The sequence below is a fragment of the Dermacentor andersoni genome, chromosome 2 (assembly GCF_023375885.2).
Source record: "Dermacentor andersoni chromosome 2, qqDerAnde1_hic_scaffold, whole genome shotgun sequence".
Lineage (NCBI taxonomy): Eukaryota > Metazoa > Arthropoda > Arachnida > Ixodida > Ixodidae > Dermacentor > Dermacentor andersoni.
This window is the reverse complement of record NC_092815.1, coordinates 173186168-173212761: the sequence shown is the minus strand read 5'-3', so window position 1 is coordinate 173212761 and position 26594 is coordinate 173186168. Positions and strand designations below refer to the sequence as shown.

The following is a 26594-nucleotide window of genomic DNA, read 5'->3' as shown; positions in this document are numbered from 1 at the left end:
GCATTCTACCAGTGCTAATGTATGGGGCAGAAACTTTGAGGTTGACAAAGAAGCTCGAGACCAAATTAAGGACCGCGCAACGAGCGATGGAATGAAAAAAAAAAAGAACACGTGAGGCGTAACGTTAAGAGACAGGAAGAGAGCGGTAGGGATCAGAGAGCAAATGGGGATAGCCGATATTCTAATTGACATCATCATAAAGAATGGAGCTGGGGAGGCCATGTTATGCGAAGGATGGATAACCGGTGGACCATTAGAGTTACACAATGGGTGCCAAGAGAATAAAAGCGCAGTCGAGGGCGGCAGAAAACTAGGTGGGGTGGTGAAATAAGGTTTGTAGCCGCAAGATGGAACTGGTTGGCCCAGTACAAGGCCAATCGAATATTGCAGGGAGAGGCCGTCGTCCTGCAGTGGACATAAATAGGCTGCTGCTGATGATGATGATTACTTTTTAAGTGCACCAGTGCGAGGGCTACGTAGCGTTCCTGAGCCCTATCCTGTCAATATACGTCTGAGTGTATTTAACCCCGTAACAATATTAAACATGTCATTGGTTCATTCATTCATGGAGTGGTTGATTGATTGACTGCTTACATATACAACGACCACAGAGAGTATAAGTGGTAGTTCTGCTGGCCAATGCCACAAAAAAGGCGTGCACACCTCCATGTTTTGCCAAGAATATGAAATGCAGCAAATAGACGAGGGGAAAGTAAAAACTAACAATGCAATTTTCCTCAAGGGTGAAATAAGCCAGGTTTCTTTCTGCAGCTGTAGCTCTTATCAGCTTGCGCGTGGCCTTCACAACGCTGTTAAACGGGTCGTTGCACTATCTGGTCGAGCCGGCAAAAACTCGTCCACGATATGATGCCTGCAGCCTTGTTCTTCTTGGACGCACGTCGAAATGCCACGTTAACGCCTGGGTGAGCAACACCTCTTCATCATGTATGTATCAAAAAATGCCACTTTAATTTTTTTTAGGTTTTTTAGTACCTTTATGACCAGAAGCTGCACGTTAAGAAGAAATTCAATTCGTATTTTTTTGGCAATGGGTTGGTGTTTAGTATTCAGGGTACAATGCAGCTCAATAGCGATTATCTTTATAATTCAGCACAGTGAGAGCACTATTACATTTCGTCATTTTGTCCACAATCTAGTCACTGGATAAACACATGAACATTGAAGCACTCATATGAGAAAGGGCTCTGTCAAGAGACTAATCAGACCTTAAGTGCCGTAACCGGTACATACCAGTGTCCTAGGTCATGTCTTCGATCAAGGGGCTATCGTCCAATTTTCAAGTGTTTTCCGAAATGTATTTACAAGTGCCATATTGGAATTCCTCATTGTACCCGATTGCACCGCCACTTTTATGCTTGATTTTGTTTTTCGACTCATCAGGAATATTACTGCATGACATGTTTTAAACAGTATGCCAATCCGTTTCGCGAAGACTCTACCAAATGTTGGTCCTGTATATAGTAAGGCCTCGAGAACCAATGCCCTTCACACCAAAAAGCGCGATGGGACTGAAATACAAAACCAACTGTGCACTTAAGATTTCGGTGCACGTTAAAGAGCCCCAGATGGTCAAAATTAAGCCGTAGACCCCAAGTATGGCGTGCCTTATAATCAGGTCGTCGTTTTACCATGTGAAGCCCCATAATTTAAATCAAAAAGCGTTCGTCCTGGATGTGCAAAAACTCAGAAACAATATACGTTTGGAAAATAAATGATGCCGTTTTTATGAGAGTCATGATGGCCGAAGACGGCTTTCCGAAAAGAGCAGCGCTGGGATAATGCAACAGTTCCATTTAATTTTTATTTTTCGTTGTGGCTCTGCATAAATGGCGTGAGCTGCGCTCCACTAAGGTTATCAGAAAAAGCGACCTGCCAGTAGCTACACCACTGGCTTCATTATATTGGTCCATATCACTGTTCATTGAATGTTGGCTTGACTAAGTGAAGTTTCTGTGTGACTGTATGCATTCATTCCAAGTTTACTGACATGCATTTGGGTTTGAGCAGGGCCTCTGCTCCATGCTGATTCTCGAGTGTTCATCCTCGAGGCTGTGCGTAGCCAGACGCGAATTTAACCTTGCGGTCACGCAGACAAAGGGCCCTTTATCGCCGCTCCCTGGCCTCCCAAGACTCATGCAAAGATAGGAGGGTGACCCAGCCACAGAAGCTGTAGTGTTTGTCCGTGGAAAGCAGCTCATCTAGTTGCCTTTCGGCAACAGATGCAGAAGCCGCTAAGATGTAGCACTTTACTTTATTTACTTTACTTATTTATTTACTTTACTTTATTTTACACTTTGGTCAAGATGCGAAAACTCCATATACGTCCCTTGGGACGATCGGTCGCACGCCGACAGGCGGCGACAGCGTTGCTTCCACCACTAGCGGCTGTCGGGAATTCACCAGGAAATAACTCACAAACAAAACAATGCCTTCATGTGGTTACTGTTGAGGTGAGAAGAGAGAGAGAGAGGGAGCGCACCCTGTTTGTTTGTTTGTATCTGTTTGTTTTGTCGGTGAGGAGGAACGTAGCCTCCAACCAGCGCGCAGCGCCGCTCTCCTCCTCGCAGTTGTACGAGCGGATTCCATTTTCTCCCAGCAGCAGCTTGCAAAGGTAGCAGTTTAATTGCGAATTAGTGCGATTCTAACATGTTCTGTCTGGGCTTTCTGCGCTGTCAGACGACCCAACGTCGGCGGGCTATCAGTCTGCTGTATTCGGCTGCAAAAATAAGTTGGGGAAGCAAAGGTCAAGTTATCATCGGCCGTGGCGACTTCGTGGGCACCGGCGCTGCGATAGCAGAGAAGCGTCCGCTTTGTATTGTCCGCCTAAACAGAAAGGACTTGATGCCATCGCGTGTATGCTCGGCAGGTGTTATTCCCAGTGAGCGCTCGGCGACAAACTCGGAATTCGGCACCCATTATCAAACTGGGATATGAAAGAACGGTGCGTATTCGAGTCCGTCAACTATTGCGAATGGATGAAGTTGACTATTTTCTAGTGTACTTATTCTGTTAAAACGTGTTCTGAGATTCACATGCTTGGCAACCAACGTTCTGGTGGAGGGTGACCGAGGACGTATTATGAAAACAGTACGTGCCAACTAAGAAATGAAGGTGTGTTCTTTTCCATTCTGTGACCAAAACCATGCCTACCGTGTGCCGGCCGGCGCTAGTTCGCACGCGCTCTGCCATGCTTCCGAATGTCACCGGCAAGCTGCCGATGCCGCTCATTTAGCCCTGTATTACTGCATAAAATAAAGTTTATGTTGGAAAGAGTAGTTACTGTTTCAGCTCTCTCGAGTAGGCGACGTGCCCTTTCACGCACAGGCACCATTCGAGACCTAAGAATGTGCATGATTTCTCAACGCGTCGCGTGCGTCTGGTTGATCGTGGCATATTCGCGGCCTTTACAATAAGCTTATTTATTCATGTTAGCAGCCCTTACGATTGACTGATTTTACAGTTCTTTATTTTGTAAGGCTTGATGCCCGAGTGCCAGACAAACAATGTTTATAAAATCGTACCGCAAAAATGTTGGGAGCACGAAGCCTAGCAAAACGTGTTTCCTCGGAGCTTCGCAGTTATCTGGATTGGGATGTACGCTGGTGCGACACACCGCGTGACACGTGGAGACACCTGTGATTGTTGTCGCCGGATCGAGTGAAACCTTAATAAAGTTAAACGCTAGGCATGCAATAATAACCCGTTACACGTATACGCTACGCGTCGACAATGTTCAGACTTGACTGGCCTCCTATTCCTATCGTGGGCAAAGCTGCAGGAGCGCTTCTAGGCCCGTCGCTGTTTGATATTGCGGCTATAGTGAAGCTAAGAGCTTAGTGACGAAACGCTAAGAAGTTTCCAAATTCAAAGAGCTTGTTGACACCTTTTGGGACAGTGCGAAAGCTTGCCACTCGTCAACAGCACGTCCGCCGTGCACCCTCCAGCGTGATCCCACATACCGGCAAGGCGCCGCGCACGATAGACGGCGCAGTGATCGAGAAATGGTGGCACCCTCAATAAAACGGTTTATAGCAAGTCCGCCGGCTTCGAGACGAGATTGACCTAATCACGGAAAAGAACCCACTGAAATGCGCCGCGTTTCCGAAGCGCTTTTTTCTGCCTTGTTACATTGCAAGCTTCAAATCATTTTTTAAAGCATTGGGACATAGCTAGTACACGCCAGCGCCAAGCAATCACAATGAGAAATATTTGTAGAGCAAACCGTCGTTAACTACCAATATTCGATGTTCAAATGTTATGTTTCATCATTTCATGAAATCAGTCGCTTTGAAATTGCAAACTTGCGGTTAAGTTTACTGCTACAGTTCAACTAGTCTATAGATATAGTGGGGGCTAGCATAAAGAAAAGAACTTCCAGGCACCATCATTATTTACTTTCGTTCGTATGTTGAGAAGTGCATCAACTAAAGCTTGCCGATTTCTCAGTAAGCCAAAAACTCAACACAAGCAAAAGCTGACCGTTTCTGTTTTTATTCGCACATATTGAAGCGGAAAAAAAATTGACCTCCAGGCAGTGCGAAAGTGTCAATGTGAGAAAAATTCTAATAAAATAGCTTAAACGTTCCGCATTACGATCAGGGGTGCATGAAACCGCAACTAGGAATTACGTGCGCGCATCATTTCGCCGTCATTGCTCTTGAAAATTGATAAAACATCATGAGGGTTTCTTTTTACAGTTAATCTGTGTATGGCTAGCCGATTCCTCCGTACGTCTGTCGCCTGTACGCCGAAAACTCCTCCGGCGCAACCTACTCGCTGCGCCAGTAAGTTGCGACGTCAGTAGTGACGTCGTTGCTGTCCGTCGAAGCCGCGGGCGCGGGCACCATTTTGTCTCCGGCTCCGAAATCGGTAGGCCACCCGTCATACGTACTCCGCATAGTCCTCATACGTACTCCGGACTCCTCATAAGTACGTACTCCAGCCGCAGTGATCACTGAGTGGCGTATAACTGCGCGAAGAGTGCCTTGTCAGACGACTCCTAGACGGCAGATACCGCACATTATGTACGCACTACCCGATGCTTAGGTGGACGCTGCTAACAGCTGCAGGCGCTCCCTTTCTTCTGGTTGCTCCGCTCCAGTACCCCGCCGAGCGCTTCTACCTAGTGTAACCTGGAGCCATCATTTACTTCATTTCCTTTTCTGTTTTGTTTTAGTAGCATTCGCTGCGACCAGTGGTATATCTTGGCTATAACAAGAACACGGTGGCTTTTGAGTCAGTTTCGAAGGGCAGGAAGACTGGCAATATGAAATGCATGGTACAAACAGCAGCTTCTGCGATTTCTCTGCAATTACTTCAGTGCGGTGCGACGCAAAGGGCCTGGAATAGGGAGTACATAGGTACGGTAACAACAAAAACTGATTATATGCAACTGATTGTCACAATAGCAAATGCGATGTTGGCGAAAGTTTCAGGTTGTGATAAATTGCATAGATGAGTACTTATTCGAACGACACGCTCTTTCACTGGCTAGATATATATTTAATAAAGCGCATGCATGAATATTCATCCGTCAAATGGCTGGATCATACTACCGACGTCCTGTTTATTCACTACTGGTTGAACGAGATCATTCCTGGAATGCTGGATAATTGGCTACACCGCTTTCCTAACTGATCGACAGTGGGTCTTTCGCACCGTAGTGGGCTTTTGTTCTACCGTAGATTGTTGTGTGGGCCGATATGAACTGAAAGACACTACGTTCCCGTCTTCAGCCCTCACACTCGTTGAAAAGTTTCCCCGGCAAAGCTCAATAATCTTTTCTTTCACCCTCCAATCATTTTCATATCCATCATTAGCACATTCAGCGCAGATATTCCCTTCGTAGGCATTATTTTCATTGCAAATGTACCTGAAGAATAGAATGAAGGAGAAGGCAACGTACCTACTGCAACAAGGTTTACGAGGCTGCATCTTAGCCGGTCCAGGGTTACGTGCACCCGGAACGCAAATGTTCTCAGAGGATAGAATTCTCGAAATAAATGTTTAATTTCATTGCAGGAGATTCATCCGCACTATAATGTAGCTATAAAATCCATACTTGTCGGCGGAGGTGCCACATAGAAACTATAGAATCTATTATTGTATACGTGTATAATGGGAGGGTATCTGATTGAAGGTTCCTATACTTGTGGCACTTAGGCGCAATAACATACGTAACTAGTGGACGCATAGAAGACGCGTAGGAAGCAAACGGTCCGCAGATTGCCTTTCGCTTCGGCGTTGCCTTGCTCACTGGCGAAATAACACCTCTTGTGCCCTTTTATTATACTTAGCTGGGAGGTAATTCCCGAATCCGTACAACGCTACACTCGTTCAAGCTTCGCATTCTGTAAATGAGGGCCATTGTAGTAAGAAAAATACTTCACCTTAGTCGTTGAAGTTTCAGTATGAAGAGTTCATGCTAGCATTCTATTGTGGGCAACATGCTCGAAGAAAATGCCACTATTTCTTTTTTAACTGCAATGGCAGCTCCAACTTCATTTTTAAAACATTTCACTTGTATCTATGCAGATACATATTCAAGAATGGCCCCGTAAGCTTGGCATGAGGGCAAGTATTATCCTATAGCACTATACAGTTCTCTGTATGTGCTCATATATATTTAAATAAGGCAAAGCGTTATAATCATCAACGTTTAACACCGTTGTCAATTTATCTGGCATTACGCCTCCACGATCGAAACTCCCGTTCCATAAAAAGAAACTATATACAGCACCATTGCTTTAGTTTAAGCCGCGTAATAGCGTGCGCCATAGTTTAGTGTATTTCAATACAGAGCGCAAAAACAATGTGTTCGTTCGTTGCTTTACTCGAGCACGGATTTCTTTCGTCATTGCAATTGTGAAGGAAAAACATAAGCCTGTGGATTTATCATTCATATGCGACTTTTGAAAGTAGCTTTTCCCTACGATATGTCATGCGAAGCTATGCTAAACCCATCCCCAGTAACACGTTGAAATTCTCTATCCTATTTTTGTCTATTTCCAACCAAAGTAGCATAGCTTCTGCGGGTACTCTACGGTTCAGTAAAGCAGTCCCGTGTAGTCTTCACTATATCATCGGAATTGGTGATGACGGTCGCGTGCTTATAATTGAGTGTCTACATCTTCCGCCTTCCTATTCAAAGCTTATTTTCCATACATTTCATGCTCCCCTAGCGAACTTGTAAATTAATGTCTATCATGAAGCAATAATTTAAAACGCAGATAATCTCGGCCTACCAGTTTAGGTTAAATAGAGTGGCGCACTCCATTTTCAGCTTAAAGACGTCTACCGTCTGTGTGATAAGCCCTCATGTTGGACCCTTCCCGCCACACCGCCGATTTGGACAAGGTTCCAAGCTTGCGCAACTGCTGTTTGATATTCTCCTGATATCAGTCGCATGACCACTGGAAGAGGTACAAATAATCTAATTTCTTAAATATGCACACCATGTCATACTTTGACCCGCACGCAGGGGACTTTAGTACTTGGTACACATCTTTCCACATTTGTTGAGCGCAGTGCAGCGCCTGAAGCAAACTTGTAATGCTTCACAAATTTACGAATATTTACGCCGGCCGCACAACATTTCTCCAATAATTGTCAATGTGCTCTAGACAAGATGGAATGGACCGAATGAGATCAGCGATCTATCGGACAGAAAACCTCACTCTCGGGCAAGACCACAAGTCCTCGCGTCATTTCCTCCGATATTCCAAAATCGCAAAATAACGCGTGCATATTGCTCTATTAGTTCGCCTGCGCTCTTTCTAATAATCATGGTCAGGTGGAGAAAGTTTCTTTCAAGGAGCTCTCCGAAAAGAAGCTCTCTGGAGCCTCTCGTGAGATGTTGGAACGGGCCATGCTGCGTCCGTTGCGGCATTCAGAACGTGCTGTGTTCTGCAGTATTTCAGGTGCACCAACAAGCCTAACTAGCCAAGCAGGAAGGCCAGAACTTGAAAAACACCCCTTAAATGCTTTGACTACTATCGCCGAGTCCTTTACCTATATTTTGAAAACCAAAAATCTTGGAGCCGCTGAATCTTAGAGTCACTCTCCGGAAGATATTGCAATAATTCTGTGCAGTAGGCAGAACACTGCCGCACTATCACTATCATGTTATCCTACTACAACACAAGGTATCACTCTGTCTAAATCAGGTCCCAAATAAGAGAGGCATTAGGCTGTTGTTCACAGCCTCAACTAAGCTTAGTAGCCTATGCCAAAATTCAATCGAGATACAGGTGCGAAAGGAATTAGCAAAAGTAGTGTTAAGTTTCTTCAGTACCAATGTAATGTGAATAGCTGGATTTCTCAATTTTATGCGTGCTTCTATATCTGAAAAATGAGGCACTGTGTGAATGATAAGACTGAAATAAAGTCAGCAAGCAAGAGGCAGCTACCTGGCACTGCGTTGTGTCGAACGTTGCTCTGAACGACTAAAGATTGTAACAGTGTGTCAATTTACGGTGTGAGTGTGCTCGACTGATGTAAGCCTTCGGCATCAAGGAAAGTGGCAAGCAACTGTAAGCTGCCCGTCCACTTCACTCCTTGCTCAAGAAATAATATTGCTATCGAATTGATTTCATCACACCTATTTCCCTCATAATACTCTTATGTTGTCTCTGTGCCCTTCAGACGCGGTATACACACATGGGGCGTAAGTTGTTTTTCCTAATTCTGCTCAGTGGCGGCAAAAAAGAAAAGAACCAACATTCAGTTTCAGGTGAAATAATGCTCTTGTCGTCATTGGACTCTCACTTAGCTTCTATATCCTGCGTATATCTGCAGACGATCGCTCTGCTGAAGGTAGTGCAATGTTCGACCATAGATAGTTTTCGTACTGCGTACATTTCGTATACGCAACGGCGTTGCATACGTAAGATCGCTACGTTCCGCAAAGCGCGCATGTGCAGAACGCAACACGAACGGTGCGTGATGCGTATACGCGGCCGCTGCGTACGCACGCATCCAATTGTTGCCCGAGTGTGTGTGGAACCTTGCGTGCTGCTCTCATGGTTCTCGCTTGTTCGGGAGAGCGCGAGACAAAAAGAGTTTGGCGAAATGGCGGCGTCAGAGGCGACCAGTGGAAGGCTGTGCTTTCAGTGGCCTACGATTTGGCTTTGCTTCCTGAAGTGAACTCGCAGAAGCCATTCCCGGATCCTGCATGGTGGGAGTGCACAGCAAAAAATAGGAACCATGTTTTTGAGAAAGCGCTCAGTGTGCGCTGTTTGCGCCAAAAGCTCGACCTGCGTTGGGGCAGTTCGTGGCAAATGACCGTGCCAACCACAGAAAGCGAGTACTCGGTTTTTAATTTTTATCGATGTGATTCGTGTATTGCATCCGTATTGTTACGAATGATGTTTATTTACAGGGTGAAACGAGATCCGAGATGGAAGCTACAGGCTAGGCCCAGCCGGCGCAGAGTACCCCAAGATCACGCGCGCACACCCTACTTCTTCTTTCTCTGCCTCAGTCGCGCAGTGCTGCGACATTTTCCCCGGGCGCAGACGAAGCTCCTGAGCGAGTTAAAGGGACCTGTGATTGTACTGCTTGAGTCTGGCCACGTGAACAACTTGCGCCGCACGTGAACGCCGATTACTTGCCGTCACTTTGGCGACGACATAGTTCACATCACTCAAGCGGCTGAGTATAACGAATGGTCCGGTGTAAGTGGCGAGAAACTTGCGGTACAATCCCTTTTTGCGAACAGGTGTCAGCTGTCTTACGCTTGTTGATTAACTTCGAACTGGCAGAACTTTCGAAGTTAATCAACAAGCGTAAGACAGCTGACATAAGGAAGTATAACATGGATAGAATTGAACAAGCTCTCAGGAACGGAGGAAGCCTAAAAGCAGTGAAGAAGAAACTAGGAATTGGCAAGAATCAGATGTATGCGCTAAGAGACAAAGCCGGCAATATCATTACTAATATGGATGAAATAGTTCAAGTGGCTGAGGAGTTCTATAGAGATTTATACAGTACGAGTGGCACCCACGATGATAATGGAAGAGAGAATAATCTAGAGGAATTCGATATCCCAGAAGTAACGCCGGAAGAAGTAAAGAAAGCCTTGGGAGCTATACAAAGGGGGAAGGCAGCTGGGGAGGATCAGGTAACAGGAGATTTGCTGAAGGATGGTGGGCAGATTGTTCTAGAAAAACTGGCCACCCTGTATACACAATGCCTCAAGACCTCGAGCGTACCGGAATCTTGGAAGAACGCTAACATAATCCTAATCCATAAGAAAGGCGACGCCAAAAACTTGAAAAATTATAGACCGATCAGCTTACTGTCCGTTGCCTACAAAGTATTTACTAAGGTAATTGCAAATAGAATCCGGAACACCTTAGACTTCCGTCAACCAAAGGACCAGGCAGGATTCCGTAAAGGCTACTCAACAATAGATCATATTCACACTATCAATCAGGTGATAGAGAAATGTGCGGAATATAACCAACCATTATATATAGCTTTCATTGATTACGAGAAAGCGTTTGATTCAGTCGAAACCTCAGCAGTCATGCAGGCATTGCGGAATCAGGGTGTAGACGAGCCGTATGTAAAAATACTGAAAGATATCTATAGCGGCTCCACAGCCACTGTACTCCTCCATAAAGAAAGCAACAAAATCCCAATAAAGAAAGGCGTCAGGCAGGGAGATACGATCTCTCCAATGCTATTCACAGCGTGTTTACAGGAGGTATTCAGAGACCTGGATTGGGAAGAATTGGGGATAAGAGTAAATGGAGAATACCTTAGTAACTTGCGCTTCGCTGATGATATTGCCTTGCTTAGTAACTCAGGGGACCAACTGCAATGCATGCTCACTGATCTGGAGAGGCAGAGCAGAAGGGTGGGACTAAAAATGAATCTGCAGAAAACTAAAGTAATGTTTAACAGTCTCGGAAGGGAACAGCAGTTTACGATAGGTAGCGAGGCACTGGAAGTGGTAAGAGAATACATCTACTTAGGACAGGTAGTGACTGCTGATCCAGATCATGAGAGTGAAGTAATCAGAAGAATAAGAATGGGCTGGGGTGCGTTTGGCAGGCATTCGCAGATCATGAACAGCAGGTTGCCATTATCCCTCAAGAGAAAAGTGTATAACAGCTGTGTCTTACCAGTACTCACGTACGGGGCAGAAACCTGGAGGCTTACGAAAAGGGTTCTACTTAAATTGAGGACGACGCAACGAGCTATGGAAAGAAGAATGATAGGTGTAACGTTAAGGGATAAGAAAAGAGCAGATTGGGTGAGGGAACAAACGCGCGTTAATGACATCTTAGTTGAAATCAAGAAAAAGAAATGGGCATGGGCAGGACATGTAATGAGGAGGGAAGATAACCGATGGTCATTAAGGGTTACGGACTGGATTCCGAGGGAAGGGAAGCGTAGCAGGGGGCGACAGAAAGTTAGGTGGGCAGATGAGATTAGGAAGTTTGGAGGGTCAACATGGCCACAATTAGTACATGACCGGGGTAGTTGGAGAAGTATGGGAGAGGCCTTTGCCCTGCAGTGGGCGTAATCAGGCTGATGATGATGATGATGATGATGATGATGTCCACAACCAAACATAATCACCGGGAGTAAAGCTGACGGGGATATGCCGCGCATCATAGCGAATCTTGCTGTTGCCTTGTGAGGACAACGTCCTAAGATGCGCCAGTCGACGTGCTTCCTCAGCACGACACAGAGTTTGGGCGATGGAAAGATCTTCTTGGCACGATAAAGGTAGAAGAGTGTAGAATAGGTAGAATAGTAAAGGTAGAAATGTAGAGTACTTTAAAGGACTAAATATAGCTCGACGTAGTGTGAACGCGCGCACGCGTTGCATAACGTCGGCGAAATCAACATCGTCTATAGTTCGACCGATGGTTCGAAGCACTAGCGGACGCAGCCAACGCGCCCCGACGAGCCCCGCGTCTAACAACACTCGCCCGCTTACGTACGTAGGCATTTCCCAGTACTAAAAGCCCTGACGTGACACGCGCTCCTACCATGGAGAAGAAAGCTCCTAGGTTCCGCTTGCCTGCTGTGTGCGTATCGTCATGGCGTAGTACTAAAACTGTCTGATTCCTACGTGTAGCGTTCGGACAGAAAATGTAAGAAACTACTTAATTTATTTTCTCGCAATGCGTGAAGTGAATATATAAGTTATTTATTAATATTGAGCCTGAGATTTAATTCTTTTCATGCGGAAATGCAGCAAATAGCAGCAAATCTCCCTGCACAGTCAATAGACAATTACTTTCATGACGACTCACTAGAAAATGAAAAAAGCAGCATTCTACCATATTGTTTTTCTTGCAATGTACTATCGATTGCCTTGCTATAAAGGTTTGTCAATTTGGTACAGTTATTGGCATTCCATTGTTATTCCCGCCTGAAAAGGTCATTTTTGTTCTTTAGCGGACATACCACATAATGATTCCCAAATGAATAAACATTTCCTTGTTAGAGAAACAGTCTGTGCCTCCGATAAATGTAACGACACCACAGATCTTAGTCATATGCTCCTGCGTTTCTCCGTGTTACGCAGCGACAAACACACCACTGAAGAACGGTGGGGCGTAGCTCTTCGCAGTCTCACATTAGAGAACAGCTATGGGCAGTCCAACGGGCCCGCGAAGCGGCCGAATGGCTAGATCTTTCAGTCCCAACATGGGAGCGGCCCACTGGGCTAGGAAACTAGCGCGACTTAGTAGACCTCAATAAAGTTTTCCCGTCCATCCATCCATAGAGAAGGTCGAGAGTCGAACCCACTACCACCTATGGTGTTAATTATGGCGAAGTGAATTAATGCACAGTTCCCTGCAGTGGGCGTAACTAGGCTGCTGATGATGAAATAGGATAGACTTAAGACATTCTACCCCCTACATGTTTTGGGAGGTGAACTTACCTGGAGCTTACTTAAAGATATGGGCCTACCGGCCATATCTCCAAGCTGAATTCTAATTGACACCGTGAAAGTGGACAGCCGAACCCCTACCTGTGGTGTCAATTAAGGCGACGTGAAATAATGCGCAGGTAAATAAGATACAGTGAAGAGTCTCTAACTCACGACCTGTGGTAGAACTCAAAGCCATTTGGAGATATGGGCGAACCGGCCATACCGTCAAGCTGGATTCCATTTGACATCGGGGAGGTCTGGAATTGAAACAACTTCCATTAGTATTAATTAAGACGAAGCGAATTATTGCACAGTTAAATGAGATAGAGATAAGGCAGTTTAACCCACGACCGGTGGTGGGAGTCGAACACCCTTGGAGATGTGGGTGTTCCGGCCATATCTCCAAATTGGATTCCAGTTCACACCATGAAGGTGCATAGGTGAACCCCCTACCCATAGTGTTAAGGCGAAGTGGATTAATGCTCAGGTAAATAAGATACAGTGAAGAGACTCTAACCTAAGACCTGTGGTAGGACTCGAAGCCATTTGGAGATATGGGCGAACAGGCCATACCGTCAAGTTGGATTCCATTTGACATCGGGGAGGTCGGGAGTTGAACCCACTTCCATTAGTATTAATTAAGACGAAGTCAATTATTGCACAGTTAAATGAGATAGAGTTGAGGCACTTTAACCCACGACCTGTGGTGGGAGTCGAACCCCCTTGGAGATATGGGTGTACCGGCCATATCTACAAATTGGATTCCAGTTCACACCGTGAAGGTGCATAGGCGAACTCCCTACCTGTAGTGTTTATTGCACAGGTAAATAAGATGCACAGGTAAATAAGATAGCGTTAAAAGACTATAACCTATGACCTGGGGTGAGAGTGGAATTTACTTGCCGCCCATATCTCCAAGTGCCACTCTCGACCATCAAAGGTCGAGAGTGGCACCCACGACCTTTGATGGCAGTCTAACAGGGAACCTTTGGTGGTAATTAAGTGAATTGAGGTACAGTTAATTATGATTGAGTTAATTAAGGCAACCTAACCCACGACCATTGGTGTTAAATAGGGTCAGCTTAATTAATGCGTGATTAATTCAGGCATGGCTGATTAAGATTTAGTTACGACACTCGAACCTACTACCTTTGCTGTCAGTTAAAGCGAAAATAATTAAGACACCTAATTATGATTGAGTTAGGACACTCCAATCGAGAACGTTCGGCTTTACTAAGGTGAACTTTATTAAAGCGAAGGTAATTAGTGCACGGTTGATTTTGACTGAGAACACTTGAACCTACGAACTTTTGTGTTAATGAGTACGAGCCTAATTAAGCAGATTTAATTAAGGCACACGACCCTACGGCCTTTGGTAGGAGAAAAGTATTAGGAAGTAACAACGCTTTAGTATGAAAATGTCAATTAATGCAACGAATGTCTCATGAGCGGGCAGGCTTTCGGTAAACTTATTGGGTTAAACCCCTTAGTTGCCCTGAGAACTTCCGAAAAAAATTTTAGAAGTGCGGTTTTTAAGAACTGAAAATTTTGCGTCATATTTGTTTCAATTGTGTGCAACCTTCCCGGCAATTTTTGCAAGAATTTCCAGAATTCTACGAACTTGTCATTGGTGCCTCAAGACGTTCGTTTTGATTATGAGTTATCTCGTCACCAGCAGTTAAGGGGTTTTAAGATTGTAATGGTGAAGGCTCTGCAAAACAACTGCAGTACAGATAAAGGAGAAAACGAAAGACGGATTTGTATCTACATTTTATACGCCGTCTTGGCAAATTTTCAAAATGAATATAAATTCATCCGATACGCACGGAAGCAAACTTTCAGGTTTTTTGATAAACACTTTAATCGCATCCGTGTATGAATCTTTCCGCGACATCTAAGCGCGTCAGAATAGCACAATGGCAGTGTCTACAGAAAGCCGACGTCGGGAAAAGTCGCGGTTTCGGGGGTTTATCCTTAAGTCGGTTCTCGACTTCTGAAGTACATGATGACACAAGTCCGTGTGTCCTATTTATCAACCTGGATACGACATCTTCCAACAGCAATGGCTACGTAAGATATAGGTAATGAAGAACACGAGGCGACGTGATACCTAACGAAATAATAATCACGACCGGCATTATTGCGCTGCTGCAGCCACACGCATTTTCGCATGCAAATGTGCGCAGGAGAGAATCATCGTCATTTCCGCTGTGCCTGAAAAGTAACATCAAGGTTTTGTAAAATGTTATTGCAGCTGAATTTTTTTTTATACGATCGAGGTAGCAGAGCATTTACCAACGTCCCGACAGGAAGCGTCGGTTCCCTTCCATTCTCGCCTTCAGTGCGTATGCGTGGCTCGATGCGGCGGCGACCATTCAGTAGGCGGTGTCAAGGGTGAGTACACGCAAGTAAAATTAACGAGTAAACTTTTCGAGGATTGGTTTAAAATGTTCAGCCAGTGCATATAGATCGGTGTATAAATCCTCACCTTCCAATGGTAGTGAGTTGCTATTCCACCAATGTTTTATCATGGCCATCAGCAACCTCCGGGAGCATTTTTAACTCCTTGCAATTATCAATTCCCGAATGTACTTAGTTCCCTAATTCTCCTCGCGTTCGCTGGCAATTCCGTTTCACTGATCGCTAAATATGAGCCTATAACTGTCGTAACGGTTATTTATGGCCTACCAGAGTAACTAATATTCGTTAGCGTACCCTTTTGCAGCGCTTCACTCGTAAACACTGTTTTATCTTGTATGTCTGTCCGTTATCATGAGCCAAATGCAGGCTCAACACTATTAACGCTATAGAGGAGCCATGACTTATTCAGTAATTATTTAGTCAATCGAAACACACGAACCAACGTAGAGAACTTTGTGTTAGTAGTAAAATTCAAACATTTCAATGAACCCTTCATGTTTATTGGCAACGCAAACATGTGCAGAGGAAAATATTTCAAGCTTGACCTAACTCCCACGAACTCAACTGCAGAGCTCTGATGCTTCTTTCTTGTAACAAACTGCGCTTGAAGTCGAAATATTCACAAGAATGGAAATCAATCCTGCCTAACAGCAGCCAACTTCAAACGAATGTGCTTGCGGTAGGAGAGCGTCCTTTTTAATTGAAGTACAGAGGGCACCGCAAACGCACCTGAAATGTTAGAAAAAGTAAGTTTGGACGCGTAGTCATATATCAAACATGACTGGCGCTGGTATATTATTTCAGGACGAAAACCGGCACAATAACTTACTTCATAAGTTTACACAAGGAATGTCACCGGAACTGTCGAAATTGATGAGGACTTTACAGGCTTTATTGTGTTTAAACATCCAGGTTTGTGGCCTTTACCATAGCGTTTTTCAACACAACCACAACGCTCGGAAATTCCCATTTCTAAAAACCAAGCCCCAATTCAATCATGTCGACGGGGCAATCGTGTCGTCTTTTCACCGTGTGTTGGTCCCTTTTAGCGCTACCTTCAGTTTTAAAGAATGCATCACCAACTAGCCCAGCACCAAGTTTTATATGTATTTGGGGGAAGAAACTTTGGTGTGGCCGCAGCTGATAGCATACAGTTATCGAATATCAAATGGTAAGATAGCATAAACGTAATGTGAATTAACTAATTGATTTGCCAAACAAAGTATTACATATTTTCTCTATATTTTCGAACTGTTATATAATAGGCTGTTCGCGCACGTGACAAACATTGCTGGTAGTTACGTGGAAGAAATTACAATGTTTTATTGTTATAATGTCCAATGTACCAATTGAAGTCAGGCAACTTCATCTAAGGTCATCGGATTCCGCGTACGTGTTCTAAATTTTGAGGGCGCATCGTAGGTCTGTAATGAAAACGTTAGGTGTATAGCCATGGACACTATGCGGTGAGTCATCACTCCGTAGATGACTCACCGTGTGCATCCCAATGAACTATTCTAAATATTGCTACATAACATACACAGGCTTTGACATTGAAGTTGTGACTCTTGTTGTGCCCCAACTATAAGCGCTGCGTGAGATTGCGCGCTGCACAAAATAACAATGAAGACACTCGCAAGCATCGCCATATAGATTTAATAGCATTTCACTACCCGCTACATGAAACCTTCGCATATCATAGATTAAAATACGTAGTTTAAACCTGCAATGATTTCTCTGAGGACTTGACCACGCGGAGCAGGGGATAGGTGCCTGGCTACGGCTACGCGTCAGCTTACGCGGCTACGACTCGACAGACGAGACGCGCACAAACCTGTAGCACACTGCTGCTATAAATCACCCTCAGCGGAAGCGTTATTGTTTGTGTTCGAGTAAAGTTTATCCTTAACTTCAATAATGCTACTTTGTCTTATATTTGGTTTATCTAATATTATAAGTGCGACATTGTTTGCAAATTGAAAATACCTAATGTTCGTATGCACACTCCCTGGAAACCCAAGCCAACATCATTTAGCCCTCCTTCCGGAAAAGGCATGCCGAGCAGAGCGGGAGACAAATACCACTTTGTAGAAGGGTACGCATTTGGGCTGGTTGGTTCATGATTACGAGCAGGAAAAGAGCGCTAAACCGCAAGACGAGGACAGGGACACAGACACCAGCGCTAACAACCAAGTGTCTTTGTTCTTTCAGTCAGCATATATGCACTCCGCCGCTATCTCAAAGCACAGAATCAACAGAATTGAGCATGCGCAGGGGAGAAATGCAATAAATGTGGTAAGAAGGCAATCTCTTTTGAAAGAGGGAAATAGAGGGAAGGCTTACGCATGCTTCGCCGCTAACTTTAATGTGGAAAGCTTCGGAAATAGGACGTGCACGGTCATCGCGGTATTTTGACAGCTAAGTCACATCTTCAAAAGACGGCTTGCAGCCGCATTCATTGCAAAGCAGCGATAACTATCTCTGGCTCATTTTTGTACTTTGTTTGAGTGTTCCCGCATGCGGTCATTGATGCACCGCCCCGTTTGACCGATATAAAAAACGCGTGCATGAAAGAGGGATCTTATAAACCACACAGTTACAACAGTCACCAACAAACCTCTGTATGTGCTGCTTTTTACAAATTTTTTTGATGTTGTTCTTGGTTACCTGATTGACTTGATGGCACAGGCTACCTCACTTATTGCTGGCAGTGAACAGCAACCTAACGCCGGCCCTGCTGACAACCTTTATGAGATTATGCGTTGCCTGGTGCACATATGGGATAACCGCAACCATTTGCCATGAGGGATTCTCAGATTGAGTAACCACCGCTTGCTTTCTTTTAAGGCTTGTTGCGAGGCTTTCAGCGATGCTTGTAAAAAGTGGTACCGGGAAACTTGCCAGCTTCAGCCTGGCTACTTGCTTTTTGAAGCTTGCATCAACTTGGTGGTCACAAGACCTGATGAGGGCCGCCTTCATGCAAGATTTTGCAATACCGCGCTTGACTATCTTTGAGGACGTGGAGGAGAAGGGAAGAAGGCTCTTATGAGATCGAGGAGCGTGAGCCCAACATACATGATTGCTTGAGAACGAGAGCTCCAAGTCTAAGAAACGCAGCTTGTTGTCTGACGGATGCTCCGGGGTCAATTCAAAGGAATGTAAAATTATGCGGAACAGGTCGAATATTATAGCAGCAGCAGGCTGCCTGTCAGCAGTATTTCTATAGTAAAAAATTAAAAGTCATCAACATATCGCACCACTTTTGCAGTGCTCGTCTGGCTGAGCTTAGTTCCAAGATAGCGGTCATAGCTGGCTAATAAGTCACAACTGGCCTCTTTCATGCAAACGTTTTTATGTCCGGGACCGCATGTGCAATGACCGCATACGCGAACACTCAAAGAAAGTTTCAAAACGAGCCAGCGATAGTCACACTGCATTGCAATGAATGCGGCTGCAAGCCGTCTTTTAAAGATGTGACCTGCATGGCAAAATACCACGATGACCACACACGTCTTATTTCCGAAGCTTTCCGCATTCATGTTAGCGGCGAAGCATGTGTAAGCCGTCCCTCTATTTCCCTCCTTCCGAAAGAGATTGCCTTCTTATCGCATTAATTGCATTTTCTCCCCTGCACATGCTGCATTCTGTTGATTGTGTGCTTTGAGATATACGCTGACTGAAAGGACAAAGACACTTATTTGTTAGTTAGTCGTGGTGTCTGTCCCTCTCCTCATCCTGTTGTTTAGCGCTGTTTTACTGCTCGTAACCACTTTGTACCCTCACTTTCGACTTGCAGGGAACATGCGGGATCAGAGGCTGATGCCAACGCAGAACCATGGCTTAAAGACGGTGGCGACAATGACGGCGTCGCAACTTCACCTGCGACGCCTACCGCGGCCGCCGTTCGAGAACACCGAAGAAGGCCACTGAAGTATGCCACAATCTTCACATTTCTGTTGGTAGGAGCAGCGCTGGTCGCGTTGATGCTGTGGCCGACAACGCACGATGGTCCGATTCAAGCCTCGTTGCACAAGCGGCAGCCTCACATCGTGTTTATACTTGCCGATGATTTGGTAAGCAGTTGTAAGCAGTTTGTAATGCTGTTTATAGTCTGTCTGTCTGTCTGTCTGTCTGTCTGTCTGTCTGTCTGTCTGTCTGTCTGTCTGTCTGTCTGTCTGTCTGTCTGTCTGTCTGTCTGTCTGTCTGTCTGTCTGTCTGTCTGTCTGTCTGTCTGTCTGTCTGTCTGTCTGTCTGTCTGTCTGTCTGTCTGTCTGTCTGTCTGTCTGTCTGTCTGTCTGTCTGTCTGTCTGTCTGTCTGTCTGTCTGTCTGTCTGTCTGTCTGTCTGTCTGTCTGTCTGTCTGTCTGTCTGTCTGTCTGTCTGTCTGTCTGTCTGTCTGTCTGTCTGTCTGTCTGTCTGTCTGTCTGTCTGTCTGTCTGTCTGTCTGTCTGTCTGTCTGTCTGTCTGTCTGTCTGTCTGTCTGTCTGTCTGTCTGTCTGTCTGTCTGTCTGTCTGTCTGTCTGTCTGTCTGTCTGTCTGTCTGTCTGTCTGTCTGTCTGTCTGTCTGTCTGTCTGTCTGTCTGTCTGTCTGTCTGTCTGTCTGTCTGTCTGTCTGTCTGTCTGTCTGTCTGTCTGTCTGTCTGTCTGTCTGTCTGTCTGTCTGTCTGTCTGTCTGTCTGTCTGTCTGTCTGTCTGTCTGTCTGTCTGTCTGTCTGTCTGTCTGTCTGTCTGTCTGTCTGTCTGTCTGTCTGTCTGTCTGTCTGTCTGTCTGTCTGTCTGTCTGTCTGTCTGTCTGTCTGTCTGTCTGTCTGTCTGTCTGTCTGTCTGTCTGTCTGTCTGTCTGTCTGTCTGTCTGTCTGTCTGTCTGTCTGTCTGTCTGTCTGTCTGTCTGTCTGTCTGTCTGTCTGTCTGTCTGTCTGTCTGTCTGTCTGTCTGTCTGTCTGTCTGTCTGTCTGTCTGTCTGTCTGTCTGTCTGTCTGTCTGTCTGTCTGTCTGTCTGTCTGTCTGTCTGTCTGTCTGTCTGTCTGTCTGTCTGTCTGTCTGTCTGTCTGTCTGTCTGTCTGTCTGTCTGTCTGTCTGTCTGTCTGTCTGTCTGTCTGTCTGTCTGTCTGTCTGTCTGTCTAACATTATCATGTCTTGCCACTTTCTCTCTCATTGACTTTAGCAGAAAAAAATATCCTTAGGAGAAAACAAAGGAACTTCACACGATTGTTTGTGCAACACGACATTGAAGGTACTACAAACCCTGTTAGGCACTGTTCCTAGTCAAACATGGTGTACATCGGCATCACAGATATTTTGGGTTAAGTTGTAAAAGATTGGATCTTCAACGAGCATCTCCGGAACCTTCAGCGGCAGGCTGCCACAGCCCTTCTCCAGTACTTCAACGCATGCTGGTAGAAAGGAGAGCTACCGGCTGCTCGAATCACTCGGATATCACCATAATCCCTTACCCAAATAAACACCTCAGCATCGAGAACTTGCGCCCTATTTCCTTTACATCGTGTGTTGGGAAACTATTCGAGCACATGATACACAACCGACTAACCTCATACTTCGAAGACAACGGATATTTCCCGAATACCATGTTTGGTTTCAGGCAGAACCTGTCAACGCAAGATATCTTGCTAACATTAAAGCAAGACCTCATCGGCCACCTCAGCACCAAAACGAAATCATCGATCTTAGCCACCGACTTAAAGGGAGCTTTTGACAACGTCAATCACGAAGCTATCCTCTGCAACCTCGAAGACCTAAGCTGCGGGTCTTCGACATACGACTGTCAGGAATTTCCTGATGGACTGCAAGGCCGCAGTTGGAATATAAGACCTGCGGCACGACAGCATCCGACTACCGAGCAAAAGCACCCCGCAGGGTTAGGTCATATCACTGCTGCTATTCAACTTCGCCATGCTCAAAATTACCCAGCCTCCTCGACGCCATACGAGATCTACGACACGTTTTTTATGCAGATGATATGACGATATGGACAAGAGCCATAAACACTGGAACGCAAGAAACGCGCCTACTGGAAGCACAAGATGCCATCGGAAACTACTTGCAAAAATACGGCCTCTGCTGTGCACCTGAGACGTCGGAACAACTGGTCCTGAAGTTAAGAACATGAGGCATACCACCCGCCTACAATAAACTTAACCCAAACGTCACCCTCAATGGAACGCCCATCCCAAAAGTAGAAACCCTACGAGCTCTAGGGCATCCACAAAGGCAGGTCTGAGGCAGCCACCTTCCCGCGACTGCAACGAACGCTATCGGAGCTCACGCACTTCGTCAAGAGAGCTACAAGCCATAGAAGCGGACTTAAAGAACCAGACATGCTACGTGTGATACAACCACTTGTCAACAGTCGAATTACACACGATACGCCCTACCTCAAGCTGAAGAATGCAGAAGTAGAGAAACTTAACATTCAAACACATAAAGCCATAAAAATTGTCCTAGGGCTTGCATGCAGTGCTGCTATTGCGAGACTTCTCAAGCTGGGCATATACAACACCTGGAAACAAGTAGCTGAAGCTCACAAAGTCCGTCAGTTAGAAGCTCACGCCCACAGGAAGATCAGCGCTGCAACGGCTGAGCTACGGTGAGACCTTTATAGCGACCACGGACCGAAAAGAAAGGATTCTTCCAAATTACTTCGAATCCCTGTGCATGACACCAATTCCACGCAACAAGCACCCCACGTACCGGAAGTGAAGAAGAAAAGCCCGAGTGGATGCCCTACAGTGAAGAGACAGGCAAGATCCGGACGCCAGACACACCGCCGCAGCCAAATACCTGCAAAGAGACGCTTAAGCCCTAAGCGCCGTAGAAACCCTGGGCGGAAAGCTAGCATCTACCACAGTCCGCGCACAAAACCTTAAGATTGCAGGAAAGACGGCGATCGCCCTAGCAACCACGATGTGCATGGACGTTGCTGTCGTCTTTTCCGATTCTGAAGCCTTTGTCAGGAACTACGGTAAGGGTTGCGCGTCGACAGAACAATAAAGATATTGAAACGCCGAAGGACAACCCTGCCCTACACTTGGGTGACATGGGTTCCTGAACACGAGGGGCTGGAGGGGAACAAAGCAGCACACGTACTGGCCCGAGGCCATGCCTCCCAGAACAACCCCTCCTACTCTCGTAATGCCTGGTCTGCATCAGTAGGGGCAGACCGTACCCATCACATACTCAGCGATCCTTCAATGTCACAGACTGTAAGACATGGTATTCCTACCACCTCAGCCAAACCTTAACAAAGAAGAAAACACCACACCCAGAAGACTACAAAGTAACACACTGACGGAATAATCATGCACAGACTCTACCCAATGCTGCAAGGATACTAATGCCCAATGTGTGGCCTACCGGACACCTTGGTGAACCTGATTCTCGAGTGCCCATCACATCTAGACACAGACGCATCGCCTTCACCGAAAGACTGGAACGCCACACAAGAAATCTAAGACTTCATCGAAGCGTGAGAGGCCAAGTTCGTCTTCGAGGACCTGGAACAAGAACGATGCTCCGTCGCCAGAGCCCAAAGAGGCAGTTCAGGCCAGAGGGTTCCTGGAATGGCGACACCTTCCACCGAGACAGCAACAAAGGCTTTCCCTGGGATACTGTTTCGACAATAAACGTTTATTCTTCCTCCACCAAATAGTAAAGAGCTGGGAATGTGGCCATCTCTGTAACTTGAGGATTCCTTGTAACACTCACGGCTGCTTGTAACGTCTCGCGCGAAGCATCGGAAACTAAAGTGCTCATTAGTAAACTAAAGTAAAATACGCATTAGATGACAATCCACGGTATTTCTGTAGTTTTTCTTTCGGTACCTAAAGCGGATATTTTTGCGAGGTAATTGTAGTGCTGCCGCTTGTATTCTGAGCGCCAAACTTTGCGCGGAGGCTCCTCTATATCTACACTAAATCATAGGCAGTTATGCAGTCCAAAATTTCGTTGTTGTTGGCCATTACGCAAGATGACTTCTGGGCGCGGCCTTGCACCGGTTCACGTTTGTTTATATCATATGAAGGTTGGTGCCCTATCACGTACATTGTCATTACGATTCCGTTAACTCCATGAAAGCGAATACTTCCGGTGATCTTATCAGGTGTCTGTGCGGCATCGCTCTTTCGGGAAGTTTTATTGCGGCAACATTAACGCAGACACTCAAAGCAAAGTTGCGTTCCGATCAGTGGGTCCTGCAGCTTAGCCCGGGCAGCATTCTGCATGCGCTTCGCTGCCGGTATGACTGTTGTGTCCACACACACTAGTTTTCCTGTTGACTAGCTGCGTGTATGCAGGGCTCTCAGCGCAATGGACGGTAAACTTCAAACTAGTGCTATTAAATCGTTTCTCAGGGCGCTGACCAACGCTGACAGCTTTTTGTTGGTCTCATCTCCTGCACCATAAAGGTGCAACGTGTACAACGCTTGTGACGATGCTCCTCATCACGTCAGCATTGTGAGATCTCTGGCGGCTGTCAGCAGTCGCCTTGCATGCTATGTAATGCCAGCACGTTGACCGTTCTGGCAAGGCACCGCCCGTACATCTTTTTCCTTTTAAAGAAGTCCTCCTTCGCGAATTACTACCTCTCCCGCTTTTCTTCGTATAGATTACGTGTGTTTCTAACGTCTTTCATTGGTAGATCCTAGAGGTAGTGAATATACGTGCCACTTCGCATGTGTAACAGGATATGTGCCCCAGGATTTACTGTGTATGTGCCAATGAATATGTGTTAACACTGTATTAGCGACTGGGTCTACTGTGCACTTGATGACACTGGGTATGTGTTGCTGCATATCTCGCCCTTGGTTTATGGGTTCGTGCTGCTGAGTCTGTGCAACGTGGCCCACATGGTATGTGATGACTATGGCAATGATGATAATAACTGATGACAAAAATTTGCGAAGTAACTTAAGAGGAAGCTTTAGCTCGGGTGCTCCTTTCTATATACATGTAAAATGAGAATTCATTTTTCTCGGCAACCACTGCACCAAATTTGACGAGGTTTGTTGCATTTCAAAAAAAAAAAAAACTTCAAATTTAGTGACTGTTGATGTTAAATTTTTGATTTAGGTCGTAAATTTTTTATTAAAAATTGGCAAAAATAAAAAATTTTCTATGAACGAAACTACCAAGTTTACAACTCTGTAACTGGGCAACAAAAATGGATATCACAATTCTGTGAATTGCGCCTAATAGTACATAATTCACATAATTCACATAATTTTGATATTATTTTTCATTGCTGAGTTACAGGGTTGTGAACTTGATGGTTTCGTCCTCTGAAAATTTTTGATTTTCGCCAATTTTTTTCTAAAATATCGATCACATAGACCGAAGATTCGAAACCAACAGTCGCTAGATTTCAAGTTTTCTTTTACATACAACAAAGCTCGTCCAATCGAGAGCAGTGATTGCCGAGAAAAACGAATTGTCCTTTCACATGTATTTAGACAGGAGCACCTGACCTATAGCTTCCTGTTAAGAGTCCTCCCAAGTTCTCTCATTTTTTAGAGTTTTTGCTATAGATGAAAAACACAGCGGTACATCCGCATGGAAGCCATGGCGCGACAGCGGACGGAAGGGGGGGGGGGGGGGAGGACATCCGGGAACTGTTTGAAGATTATGTGACGCGCCGGCGTTTTTGTCTTTCTTTTGCACACCACACTTCAGGAAAGCGTCAGAAGGCGCACATCCCGACGAGGCCCACCCATCCACTGTAAGAGTGCATTGTACTCTAATGTGGGTGACATAAATTTGATACCGGCGCAACAGGACGCCAGCTATATAGAGGCACAAACGCTTCGAACAGAGAAGTGCCTACGTACATCAATGCTTTGTGTGTCTATGTCATCCTTGTGCTGCTGCATTGTTCTAATTCTGGTGCCAAATATAAAACGACAGGCCTAAAACAAGCATTTGTATAGGAAAATTTGATACTTCCGCTCTTTAAAGCAATAAATGGTATTCTCAGCAATCTGAAGCCGGTGTTATGATCACAGATGTTGACTCAATTTTATTCACAGGGTTGGGCCGACGTCAGCTACAATGGGAACCCACAGATACGCACTCCAAATATTGATGCTCTGGCTTGGAACGGAGTCCGGCTCACAAGACTCTATCACCAGCATTTGTGCACACCTTCAAGAGCAGCGATCATGACTGGGCTCTATCCCATACACACAGGTGCGGCTATTCCGTGTTTCCTCCACATATTGCACCCCCCCCCCCCAATACCAATTTATGGAGTTTGACATTCACCAACTGCGCAGTTGGTGATAGGAAAGGTGTAGCACAGTACTCCAAAATATATTAGAGTAGCTGCCATATTTTTATTGTGCATCCCATTTGCTATACATGCAAGACATTTTTGTATCCCTCCCCCTCCCCTCTCCCTCCCGTCGCAATGCGGCCGCTGTGGCTGTGAATCGGACCCATGACCTCACGCTCGGCTGCGAAACGCCACAGCCGCTGAGCTACGGCGGCTGGCGGGCCCCTAATTCAGAACAAGCCATTGTCAAGCCGTTTACTCTACGATGCACTAATTTCGAGCGCAGAGTCCCTGGTGCCATATCAGATTACCTGGTGAGTCTGTCTTACGGAATGCGGGAGACACGAAATGATTTATATAACGGCAGTAATGGCTCTAACTCGATAATGTCTAACCTCTACAGGGAACAACTAAATATATCAACGTTCCCACATTTCGTAAATTATTAGTTATACTAATGAAGCTGGAATAAACGCAAAAGAAACATTTTTTATTGTTTGATCAGTTGTTATGAGTCACTAATTCTGTGCCTATAGATTTCAGCTTCTGGCATCGATTACTTATATGTGTGCGTAGCATTCCTCAAATGAGTGTATTGCTTGTGTTAGATGAATAGTTCTTCGAGATGAATGCAGAGCCATTCTCGAGAACGGGCTAGTTTTCGCGGTGTTTGCCTTACCATGTGTTTACATGCACGTATCCTCATGATGCGATTTGTCGCTCATTGTGGGAATGTTTTTTTTCAAAGTTAGCTCTGATCAGAGCATTTACACATACGTAAAATTATGTGACAGAGTTGCCTCTCTGTGTTAATCGCTTTATCTGCTAAAAATAAAAGGTTGATTAACGAAATTCAGTTACCTATAGTGAGCTCAATGACTTGTATCCATCAATTTCTTATGCCTGACAAGAAAATGTCTCTTTTTCTTCTACAGCAACAGAGTGGACGTGAATTACAAATAATTGCCGAGAG

The 26594-nt window shown here is 45.4% G+C and overlaps 1 protein-coding gene across 2 annotated transcripts in view; it reads left to right on the top strand.

The window, feature by feature from the left end:
* Positions 1-2639: 2639 nt before the first annotated feature.
* LOC126540434 (arylsulfatase B-like) overlaps positions 2640-26594 on the top strand; it is an 80034-nt gene continuing 56079 nt past the window's right edge. For both annotated transcript variants that reach the window (XM_055076026.2, XM_050187250.3), the window contains exons 1-3: positions 2640-2962; positions 19137-19413; positions 25377-25536. In XM_055076026.2, coding sequence (XP_054932001.1) covers positions 2952-2962; positions 19137-19413; positions 25377-25536 — 448 coding nt within the window. In that variant the 5' untranslated portion in view covers positions 2640-2951. The remainder of the gene's footprint in view (positions 2963-19136; positions 19414-25376; positions 25537-26594) is intronic.